This window comes from Conger conger, chromosome 13 (genome assembly GCF_963514075.1).
Source record: "Conger conger chromosome 13, fConCon1.1, whole genome shotgun sequence".
NCBI classification, from domain to species: Eukaryota; Metazoa; Chordata; class Actinopteri; order Anguilliformes; family Congridae; genus Conger; species Conger conger.
In genome coordinates this window covers 354,421-369,420 of record NC_083772.1, presented here as the reverse complement: position 1 = coordinate 369,420, position 15,000 = coordinate 354,421, and the positions used below count along the sequence as shown (strand labels likewise).

Genomic DNA, 15,000 nt, shown 5'->3' with positions numbered 1-15,000 from the left:
CTACTCCTGGTGTGTGCTTGGTGAAATGTCTGCCCTACTGTAGGTCACCAGTAGCAGGGTTTCTGAGAAGCTGGCTGGGCTGAATCTGGCTGGGCTGAATGTGGCTGAATGTGGCTGGGCTGAATCTGGCTGGGCTGAATCTGGCTGAATCTGGCTGGGCTGAATGTGGCTGGGCTGAATGTGGCTGAATGTGGCTGGGCTGAATGTGGCTGGGCTGAATGTGGCTGAATGTGGCTGGGCTGAATGTGGCTGGGCTGAATGTGGCTGAATGTGGCTGGGCTTCTGCAGCTTCGCTTTTCGAGCTGCTGATCTGTTGCCCCCCATCACCATGGCGATTTACGAAGATGTAATCCTAATTTGTAATCTGAAAGCATCCCGAGACAAACGGACATTAGACAGCCAGTACACAGCGTTGGGATTGCTGCTGTAATGTTTTCCCAGCTCCATGCGCTGTTTTTGGGAAGAAGACCCATCTTGTTTTCCACACAAAGGTGGATGGATGAACATGACCTCACTTAGCATCTTGAGAAAACGGGACTTCCACAAACACACGGAAAATAGCAGCTTCAGTTTCATGCCATTGTGTTAAGGAACCCGCAGCCACAGTGTTGTACATGTGGGACAGGGCATTTTTAAGGATAACACCGGCTGATCATTTCTGCCTGATGCTGTTCTCGGCTGTGGAAGACGTGAATATTGAAGTTTAAAGAAGCTTAATAAAATTCTACACTAACCTGTAGCTTGTTTCTGATGTGCATTTCTGCAAACAGAGCTCCTTTACTTCACTTCCTGCTTCAGTCGTATCTCAGCTACAGTGGAACCACTTGAGCCCTGAGCCCAGCCTCTCCCTGGCAGTGCTGTGCCCCTCTCCATCTCTCCATTCCAGAGAAACATGTTCTGCCTTATCCCTGTCCCCTGTGTTACCAAGGATAGACCACCCTGTTCAACCCAAACCTTTTTTCCTAGTTTATAAACAAACAAGAGGTCGCCAGTCATCTCTGTCCCCAAGGTTCCCACTGATATGTTGCCTGTTCAACCCAAACCCTGTCCCCTTGGTTACAGATGGGTCACCTGTTCAACCCAAACCCTGTCCCCTTGGTTACAGATGGGTCACCTGTTCAGCCCATACCTTGTCCCCTTGGTTACAGATGGGTCACCTGTTCAGCCCGTACCCTGTCCCCTTGGTTACAGATGGGTCACCTGTTCAGCCCAAACCCTGTCCCCTTGGTTACAGATGGATCACCTGTTCAACCCAAACCCTGTCCCCTTGGTTACAGATGGGTCACCTGTTCAGCCCATACCTTGTCCCCTTGGTTACAGATGGGTCACCTGTTCAGCCCATACCTTGTCCCCTAGGTTACCATAGAAGGCTCACCCATCAACCCAAACCCATGTTGGACCTCCCCAAACCTGCTCCTTGCTAAAAGCTACTTTCATCTGACTTAATATGCAGCCTCAAAACACAGTCGGACACTGAAGATTTGTGAGCAAAAATGTTTTTATTCACATCACTAATATCTAATAATAGAGGGGACAGTTACAGAGTTATTTAGAACATGATTATTCTCTTATATTTGGCAGTCAGCACATTGAGGATTTGGCCCTCAGGTTGAAGGTGCACAGGATGTGGATAAAACCATGTTTCAATGATTTAAGTTCAAACATCTGCTGTAAAATGCAAACCAAACATTTCGAAGAACTGTCCACAAAACCTTGGAGTTTAAAGCAGGGTGGCAACGCTGAACCAGACATAGAAGGAGACCCACAGGAACAGAGATAGTGAAGGACAGACAAGTCAACGAGGCTCAACATAGGACAGACAAGTCCAACATAGGACAGACAGGTCCAACATAGAACAGACAAGTCCAACATAGGACAGACAACTCAACCGATTCCCCACATGGAAGGTGAGATCCACAGAATAAAAAATTCTGACATGGGGAGGGATAAAGACAGCTCTGGATTTTAAAATTTTCCAGAGAAACGCATGTGAGGTTCTGACCCAGAGAAACGCATGGCTTTGATACTCTCATAACAAGGGGAAATGCAGTCCTAGTGAAACATTGGTGGTTAAACACACTGAACTTACACATCATTCAAATTATTGCACATCAGTCAGACACACATCCGGCGATGCTGTCAATAAAAGCATCAGGTCTGCCAAAGGTTAGGGCAAACAGGAGCCAAACAGCTGCAGTGAATGTTAATTTAATAAAGCTCGTGTTTCCAGAGGCAAGTGCAGAGAGGGGACTCGTCCCGGGCTGGGTTCCACAGGTAAGACCTGTCCAGGTGGTGCCCATAGGCTTAGGTTTCGCAGAAATGGGGACATGAGACCAGTTGACCCCACTGTGTTCCAGAGGTAGGCCTGCCCAGTTCTGGAGCCCATCTCTCCTCCAACTGCCCTGTCCTGCCAGCCCCTGCATTTCCGATGGGGAAACCCTGTTGCTGCCGTGATGCAGGGTTATGGGGTCTTGCAAGACTGTCCTACGCTGTTATCATTACCCAGCATGCAACGGTGTCTTAACAACGAATCACTCTTGCTGCTGTATGGCAGTGGAACATGTAGCCCTCTGCCTCTCAAACCCCTTTTAAATTCACGGCACACAGACCTGCTTAGAGGGGGAGTCAAGCTTCAGAGCAGTTACAGCTTCAGAGCAGTTATAGCACTATTTTGGTCACTAAAGCTGTTAAGTGGTTATTTTGGTGAATCAGGCGCTGTAGCTGTAAACGGTGAGACGGCGGAGCTGAAGGTGTTCTGTGCGGTGCTCAGTGGGGCTGGAAGGTTTGGGCCATCTCCTCCAGCAGCACCATGAACTTCTGCTCCCGCTCCCCAGGGCTGTGTGTCCAGGCAAGGGGCAGGTGGGCCGAGACCATCCTCCGATCTGAAACACACACACACCCACACACACACACATACATACACACACACAAACACACACACGGACACACACCCACACACACACACACACACACACACACATACATATACACACACACAAACACATACACGGGGACACACACACACACATACGTACACACACACACACGCACACACACTGTCTGTCATTGAAATAGTCATTTTAGTAACGATACAGAAATTCCCTGTCATGTTACACATTGGCTAGATATAGAATAGGTTGTATATTTCAGCCACACTGCCTGGCTGTGGTGTAGGTTAGTATGGTGTAGGTGGATGTGGTGTAGGTGTAGTTTGGTGTAGGTGTAGGTTAGTGTGGTGTAGGTGGGTGTGGTGTAGGTTAGTGTGGTGTAGGTGGGTGTGGTGTAGGTGTAGGTGGGTGTGTTGTAGGTTAGTGTGGTGTAGGTGGGTGTGGTGTAGGTTAGTGTGGTGTAGGTGTAGGTGGGTATGGTGTAGGTTAGTGTGGTGTAGGTGGGTGTAGGTGTAGGTTAGTGCGGTGTAGGTGTAGGTTAGTGTGTGGGTTAGTGTGGTGTAGGTGGGTGTGGTGTAGGTGTAGGTGTAGGTGGGTGTGTTGTAGGTTAGTGTGGTGTAGGTGGGTGTGGTGTAGGTGTAGGTTAGTGTGGTGTGGTGTAGGTGTAGGTTAGTGGTGTAGGTGTAGGTGTAGGTTAGTGTGGTGTAGGTGGGTGTGGTGTAGGTGTAGGTTAGTGTGGTGTAGGTGGGTGTGGTGTAGGTTATTGTGGTGTAGGTGGGTGTGGTGTAGGTGTAGGTTAGTGGTGTAGGTTAGTGTGGTGTAGGTGTAGGTTAGTGGTGTAGGTTAGTGTGGTGTAGGTGGGTGTGGTGTAGGTGTAGGTTAGTGTGGTGTAGGTGGGTGTGGTGTAGGTGTAGGTTAGTGTGGTGTAGGTGGGTGTGGTGTAGGTGTAGGTTAGTGTGGTGTAGGTGGGTGTGGTGTAGGTGTAGGTTAGTGTGGTGTAGGTGGGTGTGGTGTAGGTGTAGGTGTAGGTTAGTGTGGTGTAGGTGGGTGTGGTGTAGGTGTAGGTTAGTGTGGTGTAGGTGGGTGTGGTGTAGGTGTAGGTTAGTGGTGTAGGTGGGTGTGGTGTAGGTGTAGGTGTAGGTTAGTGTGGTGTAGGTGGGTGTGGTGTAGGTGTAGGTTAGTGGTGTAGGTTAGTGTGGTGTAGGTGTAGGTTAGTGTGGTGTAGGTGGGTGTGGTGTCCTGAGTTGCCCTCCCTGGCCGATCGGAGGACAGATGTGTTGTATGGTGTGTTCCAGTCACACAAAGCTGGAGTGTTTGGCTGCGTTTGTCACGGGCCTCTGCGCTGCTGCAGGGCGCTGGAGTCTGTGTTTCAGGATCTGCTGCTGTGGGGTATGAGCTCAGGCTGGGGGCGTGGCCTGCTCCTCTCGCCGTGTCTGTTACTGATCGTATCGCCCAGCAGCTGTGCCAACCCCCCCCCCCGCCGTCAGACGCACACATAGCCACATTCAGCCGAGCACTGCCTCATCCTGCTCACACAGGCACTGCCTGTCTCACACTCCGCCCGGTCAATACGCTACAGAGACACCACACTCCGCCCGGTCAATACGCTACAGAGACACCACACTCCGCCCGGTCAATACGCTACAGAGACACCACACTCCGCCCGGTCAATACGCTACAGAGACACCACACTCTGTGCTGTAAATACGCTACAGAGACGCTACACTCTGCTCTGTAAATACGCTACAGAGACGCTACACTCTGCTCTGTAAATACGCTACAGAGACGCTACACTCTGCGCTGTAAATACGCTACAGAGACACCACACTCCGCTCGGTCAATACGCTACAGAGACACCGGTGCACGGCTGACAGCACTTTCAGTGGAATCCAGAAACTGTTGCACAATAAATGACAAACAGTAAATTACTGAGAGAGGCTGGCACTCTCACTCTTAGACCTTTAACTCCACTTTTTCAGTCTGCAGTTTGACATTTGGGCATGCTGATTGGCTGAACCTCTTCAGAGTCTGTTTTAGGCTCATTCCAGTTCCTTGTCTCCTGGTTCATTGACTGATCTGAACATTCCAACCTGTTCAATGTTTTTGAAGGACCTAGGAGGCTCCCAAATAATTCTTGAGCGAGGAAACATGAGTGCATCAATACCTTTTTTGCTGAAGTATTTTTTGGAATGCATGATGTATCAATGATCGACCTTTGGTTCCAGCCTGCTACGTCTGTAACTGACGTGGCTTCAAACTGACACTCGAAGGAGCCATTGTCAAATTCACTTTTTCTTGATTCCTCTGAACTCGCTTCCTTTCCTTGCCTTCTCCAGTGGATGGAGAACAGAAATCTCCTGGTTTAGACTCCCTCTGCATAACCTGCATCACTCTGTCATCTGCAGCATAACTGATCCTATCCACCCCCTTTAAACCTTATTATCAGACACAATGGTACAGTCCAAATGTAAGGTAAACTGCCTGCATCATGTGACATAAAGCCATTTTTCTGTTCCCACCTAAAAACGTTATGCTACTCACACAATTAGAAGCATGATAATGAAACTACACAATGCTAGTTGGGATCGGGGTCCTGGGTTTGACTTATGATTCGGAAAAAAATTCTTTCCCAAGTTTGGGATCAGTGTTTGATTTGGACTGGGTCTGGGTTTGGGTCGGGCCCTGGGTACGGGTCGGGCCCTGGGTTTGGGTCGGGCCCTGGGTTTGGGTCGGGACCAGGGTTTGGGTCGGGACCTGGGTTTGGGTCGGGCCCTGGGTTTGGGTCGGGACCAGGGTTTGGGTCGGGACCTGGGTTTGGGTCGGGCCCGGCCCTGGGTTTGGGTCGGGCCTGGGCCCAGGGTTTGGGTCGGGCCCTGGGTTTGGGTCGGGCCCTGGGTTTGGGTCGGGCCTGGGCCCTGGGTTTGGGTCGGGCCTGGGCCCTGGGTTTGGGTCGGGCCCTGGGTTTGGGTCGGGACCTGGGTTTGGGTCGGGCCCTGGGTTTGGGTCGGGCCCTGGGTTCGGGTCGGGCCCTGGGTTTGGGTCGGGCCCTGGGTTTGGGTCGGGCCCTGGGTTCGGGTCGGGCCCTGGGTTTGGGTCGGGCCCTGGGTTTGGGTCGGGCCCTGGGTTTGGGTCGGGCCCTGGGTTCGGGTCGGGCCCTGGGTACGGGTCGGGCCCTGGGTACCTTGGTAGAAGCGCCCGCTGGGCGTGGCTCTGGCGGCCGGGGACAGGGCGAGCCACACCGCGGTGTCGGCGCCCTGCTCCGCGCTGCGCAGCTTGTCCTGCATCGAGCGGTAGAAATCCGGCCTCACCGCGGCAACAGCTGGGAGAGAGACAGGGGATTGGCCACTGCTGATGACTACTGATGATTCAGCCAATCAGCTTTAAGGATAAACGTCTCTCCATCTTCCATCTCGCCCTTATCTGGCTGTCATTCACTTGGGAATATTGCCGATATTGCGTGCCCCCGCCTCCTCCCTCTCTCCCGTGCAGACGGTACCTGGGGTGTCGGCCCAGCCGGGGTGCATGGCGGAGAAGTGCACGGTGTCGTGCACCTTGGACCACTGCTCAGTCATCACCACCTGCTGCCTCTGCAAGCACAGGAGCGAATAAACCTACACAGTTCTGCCAGAGAGGAGACGTAAACATTTGGGTTAGTTCCCCTGCAGAAAGACTGGCTGCCTTCACCCTAAACACCAGTGTGGCCCTGGGGTATTCTTAATCAGAGGAGTTTCATCCTTTCAGTCCCTTGTGTTTGCATGTCCATGAGGCGCTTTCATTGGAAGACATCTCGCACATACAGGTGCTGCATGCTATCATGCCATTAGCATGTGCCCTACCCCACACCACTCAACCCTACACTACCCCACCTCACCCTACCCCACACCACTCAGCCCTACACTACCCCACCTCACCCTACCCCACACCACTCAGCCCTACACTACCCCACCTCACCCTACCCCACACCACTCAGCCCAATACTACCCCACCTCACCCTACCCCACACCACTCAGCCCAATACTACCCCACCTCACCCTACCCCACCGCACTCAGCCCTACACTACCCCACCTCACCCTACCCCACCGCACTCAGCCCTACACTACCCCACCTCACCCTACCCCACCGCACCCAGCCCTACACTACCCCACCTCACCCTACCCCACACCACTCAGCCCTATACTACCCCACCTCACCCTACCCCACACCACTCAGCCCAATACTACCCCACCTCACCCTACCCCACCACACTCAGCCCTACACTACCCCACCTCACCCTACCCCACACCACTCAGCCCAATACTACCCCACCTCACCCTACCCCACACCACTCAGCCCTATACTACCCCACCTCACCCTACCCCACACCACTCAGCCCAATACTACCCCACCTCACCCTACCCCACCACACTCAGCCCTACACTACCCCACCTCACCCTACCCCACACCACTCAGCCCAATACTACCCCACCTCACCCTACCCCACCACACTCAGCCCTACACTATCCCACCTCACCCTACCCCACACCACTCAGCCCTACACTACCCCACCTCACCCTACCCCACACCACTCAGCCCTACACTACCCCACCTCACCCTACCCCACACCACTCAGCCCTACACTACCCCACCTCACCCTACCCCACACCACTCAGCCCTACACTACCCCACCTCACCCTACCCCACCGCATTCAGCCCTACACTACCCCACCTCACCCTACCCCACCGCACCCAGCCCTACACTACCCCACCTCACCCTACCCCACACCACTCAGCCCTACACTACCCCACCTCACCCTACCCCACACCACTCAGCCCAATACTACCCCACCTCACCCTACCCCACACCACTCAGCCCAATACTACCCCACCTCACCCTACCCCACCGCACTCAGCCCTACACTACCCCACCTCACCCTACCCCACCGCACTCAGCCCTACACTACCCCACCTCACCCTACCCCACCGCACCCAGCCCTACACTACCCCACCTCACCCTACCCCACACCACTCAGCCCTATACTACCCCACCTCACCCTACCCCACACCACTCAGCCCAATACTACCCCACCTCACCCTACCCCACACCACTCAGCCCAATACTACCCCACCTCACCCTACCCCACCGCACTCAGCCCTACACTACCCCACCTCACCCTACCCCACCGCACTCAGCCCAATACTACCCCACCTCACCCTACCCCACCGCACTCAGCCCTACACTACCCCACCTCACCCTACCCCACCGCACTCAGCCCTACACTACCCCACCTCACCCTACCCCACCTCACCCTCCCCCACACCACTCAGCCCCACCCAGCCCTGCTGACCTTGTTCTGGGCGTAGACCTTGGTGCCGTCGAACCTCCCGCGCTCAGACTGCAGGTTCCCCGTGCGGAGCTTCTGCACCAGCATTCCTCCAGAGGACACTGTGATCTGGGGGGAGGGGGGCAGATCATCTGCACTTTATCAAGAGAATGAAACCCTAACCCTAAGAATATGAAAACCACGGGAGGAACTGATACTGCACTGACCCTGGTACTGAGTGTGTGTGTGTGTGTGTGTCTGTGTGTGAGAGTGTGAGAGTGTGAGAGTGTGATTGTGTGTGAGTGAGTGAGTGAGTGAGTGAGTGAGTGAGTGAGTGAATGAGTGAATGAGTGAGTGAGTGAGTGAGTGAGTGAGTGAGTGAGTGAGTGAGTGAGTGTGTGTGTGTGTGTCTGTGTGTGAGAGTGTGTGAGTGAGTGTGTGTGTGTGTGTGTGTGTGAGTGTGTGAGTGTGTGAGTGTGTGAGTGTGTGAGTGTGTGAGTGTGTGAGTGTGTGTGTGTGATTGTGAGTGAGTGAGTGAGTGTGTGTGTGTGTGTGTGTGTGATTGTGTGATTGTGAGTGAGTGTGTGTGATTGTGGGCGTGTGAGTGAGTGAGTGAGTGAGTGAGTGAGTGAATGAGTGAGTGAGTGAGTGAGTGTGTGTGTGTGTGTGTGTGTGTGCTGGTCTTGTTAATCAGGGACTGCAGATGGGGGGGCTTTAGTGGGGGCGGTGTTTAACACAAACTTGGGGTACACTCACCACCCGGGGCTCACTGCTCTTCTCCAGCAGGGGGATCAGACTCTTGGTGAGAATGTACACCCCTGGAGGAGAGAGGGAAGGTACAGTCAGACTCCCAGACTCTGTCTTCCAGCAGTGGGTGTGGTACAGACTCTCTTACCCACAATGCCCTGGGTGTGGTACAGACTCTCTTACCCACAATGCCGTGGGTGTGGTACAGACTTTCTTACCCACAATGCCCCTGGGTGTGGTACAGACTCTCTTACCCATAATGCCCCTGGCTGTTGTACAGACTCTCTTACCCACAATGCCCCTGGGTGTGGTACATACCCAGAGTGTTGGTAGCAAAGCTCTTTTCCAGACCATCAGAGTTTACCTCCCTCTGAGTCACCATGCTGCCCGCATTATTCACCTACAGAGGGAGGGGGAGAGAGGACAAGGGAAAGGTGTACAGAGGAAATCAGCAGTGTTGTATAAAACTCCACACTGGGCTGATTTTGGACTGAAAATATTTACACCCCACAGGTCTGTGACCTCACCAGCACATTCAGAGATTTGTATTTTTTCTTAAAAGCTTCAGCAAATTCCCAAACTTTTCGAGGCTCCGATAGGTCCAGGATATGGAGATGAATCTCCTGTTTTAGAGACACACATTCAAGACTTAGCATTTTCATAACTAACTTGTACACAAAGGCAAAAGTGCAATAATTACCATTTAGAAATATTTATTTTTTAATCTCAGACTGGCGACACGTAAATGGGAAACAGCACAGTATCACTGGGACATGAAGAGGAGCACAGGGGCCACTGACTTTGTTGGACGTCTCCCTGATGATTTCGCCCCTGGCCTCCTCCGCCTTGTCCTTATTCCTGCAGACCATGTGAATCACCCCACCTAGGGGAGTTAGACAGCCTGATATCAAAAACAAAACCGTGAAAGAACCAGGCCACGAGTTTTACCTTTTTGTGGAATTCTGCCCAGTCCTGAGGGGTTGTGGCTGAGCTCAAAGTGCTTCACAGCCTCAACCACCACCTGGGTGATGCAACGGCAGCCATTTTGCACCACAATTCTGACCACACATCAGCTGAGGTAGAAAGGGAGTGGACAATTTTTTGCCAATTAAAACAGGACAATTATGTGGCTGGTTGAAAGGGCCAGGGAATTTAGCCAGGACACTAGGGAACCCCCTACTCTTTGCGAAGACTGTCATGGGATCTTTAAAGACAGTGAGTCAGGGCCGAGGTTTAATGTCTCATCTGAAAGATGGAAACGGTAGGCTGGACTAACGCAGCATGTAACGCAGGAAGCTCTCATGGCTTCCTCATGGACAACACCCAGCACCCAACACCCAGACACTCAGGCTCGTCTCAGTTCTGTATGGAACCCTCTATCAGAGATGTGAAGTGTGAAAGCTCTCAGGCAAGGAACCATTTTGCCTGACAAAGAACCCTTGACCTAGATGGGGTTCTGCGGAATCACAAAGTTCTTTTTGGAAACTCTTTAAATCTGTAAACCTGTTGTATTGCCCCTATGAGTACCTTTAAATGCATGGTTCATAGTGAGTTGTGATGAATCTGGGAGTAATCCCCGTACCTCTCTTAGCGATGGCGATGGCCGTGGCTTTCCCGATCCCGCTGTTCGCGCCGGTGATCATGAAGGACCGGCCGGCCACGGACACGTCCAGATCCTTCTCCACAAAGCGCTGAGCAGCGTTCTCATAGCCCTTCCTGCACGCGCACGCACACGCACACGAGAGAACAGCTCAACCAATTCCCATCTGGTAGTAAATTCAGGAAACTACAAAAATACAGGAAAACCGCAACAAGGAAAATCCTGGTGAACTCTGGAGATGGTTGGTGGAAAAGAAGGCTCCCTTTTGAAAAACCAAGTATCTGCACTCAGATGACCACCATTGTGGTTTATTTTGGTTTCCTCACATTGCTAAGGCCTGGTACATTTCGTCCAGTGTCAGCCAAAAGTCCAACTCGCCAACAAGGTCATGTCAAGGACGGCAGACAGAATGGAAGCAGTATATGATGAGCGCGCTTTGATTTAACCCCATGACCTCAACAAAGAGCACAAACAACTAGCCCAGCTCACTGGCCTCAACCAAACCCTTCCTTCTAAAAGGGCAGCATTATGATCTGAGGACACCACTGGAGCGAATGAGAGAGCCCTTGTGAAGCTGGCCCTGGCTCCAGTGTCTGTGGGGTCATTGTGTTCTGGGTGCACAGGGTGAAGGGGCCACTGGCTGCTTTTATTAGATGTTCACCCTTTGCAGTTGGGGGAGTAATATCTCTGGAGAAGATCCGACGGTTTTGTGTAGTGTGAAATGGAGTAACGCTCCCGCATATTCCCATTCACATGTAGCCTGAATTTTATGACTAACGATCAACAGCAGCAATAACTGACCCAGTGTTGTATTGGGAAGTGGCTGCTTAATTTATTGGTTTACTGCAAGAATGGTAGAAACAAAAGTAAACTGGGTGTTTAAGGAAGTGAAATTTAAATGATCCTCCACCACCGCTGCATAATCTATACGTTCTACTTGACCCACCCCCCCTACGTCCTGGAGTCCTGCAGGGCTCAGTCCTTGGTCCTCTCCTCTCTATACTGTTGTAGTATCCTCTTTCCATACAGCCAATAATCTTGATTACCATCTCACCCTCGCTCCACATTTATCCTCCACTGCCAGAACCTGCAGGTTCTTCCTCTACAATATTTGCCGTATCCGTCATCTCCTAACGGAGAAAGCCACCCAGCTCCTAGTCCAGGCGTTGGTCATTTCCCGCCTGGATTACTGCAACTCCCTCCTAGCCGGTCTCCCAGCGTGTGCCATCAAGCCCCTCCAGCTGGTCCAGAATGCTGCAGCCTGCCTGATCACCAGTCAGCCCAGGTCGGCTCATGTCACCCCGCTTCTCATTGGCCTCCACTGGCTTTGTATTGCCGCACGCATCCGATTCAAGGCCCTAGTGTTGGCATTTCAGGCTGCTAAGGGGTCTGCCCCACCTTACATACAATCCCTGATCACTCCCTACTCCCCAGCTAGACCACTCTGGTCTGCCAGCTCTGGTCGCCTTATGGTTCCCTCTCTACGTGCACCTGGCGGTCGAGCTGCACGTTCACACCCGTTTTCCGTTCTGGTTCCTCAGTGGTGGAATGACCTGCCACCGTCAGAACAGCAGAATCCCTCCCCATATTTTGACACAGTCTAAAGGCACACCTTTTCATACTATACCTTAATCCTCAGTCCTGATTTCCCTCTTATACACCCTATATTATACAATAAAAATTAATTGCACTTACAATGAATATTGTTTTTTGGTTAGAACTGCTCTTCATGCATGTTTTGCCGTGTGTATGCACTTGTAAATGGCTTTGGATTAAAAGCATCTTCTAAATGACTAAAATGTAAATGTTGTAGTGAACTGCATTTATATAGCACTTTATGACTGACGCCTCTCATTCATCCATTCACACACACCAACAGTGAAAGGCTGCCCTACAAGGCACCAACCAGCTTGTCAGGAGCATTTATGGGTTAGGGACACTTCGACACACCCAGGATCAAACCGGCAACCTCCCAACTGCCAGACGACTGTCGCCCTTTGCATTAGGTTTAATTACCTTTAACAGACACTCTTAACCAACCAGAGCAAACTCTAACGCAAGACAACATACGCAACTCACCTCACCTTGAGCAACAGTCTCTCAAGCACTACTACAGTACATTGAACCGAAAATGCTAATATCCTAAATGAGCCTGAGATTTGCATTAGATTACATTAGAAACAGAAATGGTTTGCACTGTTTGATAAAGTAATTGTTGAACAGGCTGATAACATTCACAGTATGAACGATGCTGATCTGGATTGTAAGCCAGGTGGGGAGGGAGTCTCCCGTGTTAACTACAGAGCCGCATTTTTGCGGTTGCCTGCGCAACAGATTGGCCTCTGTTCATGTTCAAGACAGCTATAAACACTAAAAGAAAGCGTCTCGGGAAGAGTGTACCTTACCTTGTGTATTCGTGGATTCCCTTTAAAAACCAGATGCTGTTCCGATATAGAGACATCCTGAGCGTCGGCACCCGTTTGCCTCGCAGCCTCGCTTTGTTTTAAGCGCAGATGCGCCAGTCACGTGTGTCCCAGTTCAGGTTTGTGACAGTACTGGCCATCCAGCGGCGGCCCCCGGAACAACAGGGGCACTCAACGCGACATCTGTATGAAATTCAGCGCAGTTCACTTTTATTTGTTTTGCACGTTTCGCATGAGACGATCACAAAGACACTTTACAGAGTAACAGTAGGGCAAAAATGAAAAGGGAAAACACCATAGCGGAGCCCCAAAGTACATGAAGTAAAAATACATTAAAAAAGAAAAAAGAGAAACCCTCAAACGGAAGACTGTCCCTGAGCGCTCGCGTTACATCAGTCTGTAAGTGTGTCTTGAATTGTACTGAACATTTATTGAATTCATTTTTGGGTGAATAGTTTGATCAGCGTGTTCTCACTGGTGAATGCAAAAGCTGTGTCTTGTTTTTTTGTTGTGCCTTTATTGCCAAATAAAATATATGTGTGTGGCTTAGTTAGTTTGTCCGTTTGGAAAGGAGCGTTCTGTGAGCGGATGGGATCATTGGAAAGTGTGTTCGGACCTCACCGTGGACCGCGCCTCGCTCAAACGCGAAATTTCACAATCGAGGCCAGTCGTTCTGAAACACAACCCCGTGAGATCTGACCTTTGTCTCGCCATTCAGTGAATTCGGTCATTTCTGGGTGTGACCTGTGTTGCACCAGCAAATCTGTTTTTATTGTATCATTGGGGTAATGTTTATGTATGTACGGCAATTTGATTAAAGTAATCTCGAAGCGATACAGCGAGCACTTACAGGCGGTGGAGTGGATGCACAAAGTGCTGTGCAAGCAGCGCACCTTGTCCCTCGCGCAGCCTGACAGGTGAGCACCAATCCGGGGTCCGAATGGCAGTAAGGGGCGGGGCAATCCAGTGGTCAAACGCCTAGGGGGAGGGTTTTAGAAACTTTCTGTTTGTAGAATTCCTGGAAGGGCAACTATGCTGTCTTATCGGATCGGCGAGAAGCATAAAGTGGGCAGTACCGTGTATTAAGACCAGAAAGACCCTCCGCTGGATTCAGAAATGGTAAGGCGTCTTACGTCTTTGTTTTCACCAGGGAAATATGGTTACTTTTGAGTTGTGAGTGTATGTTCAGCCGCACAAGCTACGGCTTCCAACATGTTAATGCACCTGCCCTTATCAACCGAGTGTTTGCAGTGTCCACACTAAAAAATACATAAAATTTTTTCCCCACGTGAATGGGCACAGTCTATTGCGTTGTTGAAAATAAGTCACATAGAGATTGGATCTAAAGCGTTTGATTATTGTCATTTGAAGAGGTAGAAAGGTGTTACGCGATGCTGCATAGACGCCTGGTTGCACCTAAGCTCTCTCTTGCGGGACACACAATGATGACTGACCTTGTTTTGAAATTTCATTTCGCACTAATTTTTATCGCGTTCTGTGGCGCATAATTTTGCGTAACCTATTGCGTATTTGAGCAAGGGAGGACATAGATATTTAATATAGGCCTAATAGATATTCTCATGTCTGAGAGGATATTTATACTAGACCAGACCGACTTTGATGTGTAGTTACGATCCACAGTGTAATCTATATTATGAAAATATAATAGCCAGAAGGCTATTTGAAGCATCTTAATGAGCACATTCCAGTCTGATATAGCCCAGGACGATAGGCCTATCTGTAGTTTTTACTACAGTTCAATATCTGACTAGAACAGAAGGGATAGGCTACAGAAGGCCTAAAAAGATTATATCAGGGGTGTCTAATCTTATCCGTAAAGGTACAGTCTTTCCATGTATGTGCTTTCGACTATAGCGGTTTCCGTGGACGTGGATTTGTCAATTAGGCGACTGTCCCGCTTCAGTTGAACCATCCTGAAGGCTGTTTATGGCTTTTGCTCGCGTTTGGACGTGCCAAACCATAAGGCGAACTGCTCCGGCTATAGTTACACTTTCAGATCACTGTAAATCCAGGGTTGTTA

General features: G+C 50.9%; 3 protein-coding genes across 3 annotated transcripts in view; 2 read left to right on the top strand and 1 right to left on the bottom strand.

Moving 5' to 3' along the window:
- wdfy1 (WD repeat and FYVE domain containing 1) overlaps window positions 1-739 on the top strand; it is a 9,688-nt gene extending 8,949 nt beyond the window's left edge. Inside the window, exon 12 of the mRNA XM_061218035.1 lies at window positions 1-739. This exon is cut by the window's left edge and continues 1,828 nt beyond it. The gene's annotated coding sequence lies outside the window, so the exon portion shown is untranslated.
- Window positions 740-1,480: 741 nt separating this feature from the next.
- On the bottom strand, window positions 1,481-13,099 carry dhrs12la (dehydrogenase/reductase 12-like a). Its single transcript, XM_061217430.1, has 10 exons — window positions 12,942-13,099; window positions 10,519-10,652; window positions 9,737-9,819; window positions 9,464-9,559; window positions 9,255-9,336; window positions 8,946-9,007; window positions 8,214-8,318; window positions 6,385-6,475; window positions 6,070-6,207; window positions 1,481-2,882 (listed from the first exon to the last, which is right to left on the bottom strand). The coding sequence occupies exons 1-10, from the start codon at window positions 12,995-12,997 to the stop codon at window positions 2,767-2,769; spliced, it is 963 nt and encodes a 320-aa protein (XP_061073414.1). The 5' UTR covers window positions 12,998-13,099; the 3' UTR covers window positions 1,481-2,766.
- Window positions 13,100-13,826: 727 nt separating this feature from the next.
- The window catches only part of ap1s3a (adaptor related protein complex 1 subunit sigma 3a), a 6,393-nt gene continuing 5,219 nt past the window's right edge, over window positions 13,827-15,000 (top strand). Inside the window, exons 1-2 of the mRNA XM_061217432.1 lie at window positions 13,827-13,876; window positions 13,973-14,078. Coding sequence (XP_061073416.1) covers window positions 14,076-14,078 — 3 coding nt within the window. The 5' untranslated portion in view covers window positions 13,827-13,876; window positions 13,973-14,075. The remainder of the gene's footprint in view (window positions 13,877-13,972; window positions 14,079-15,000) is intronic.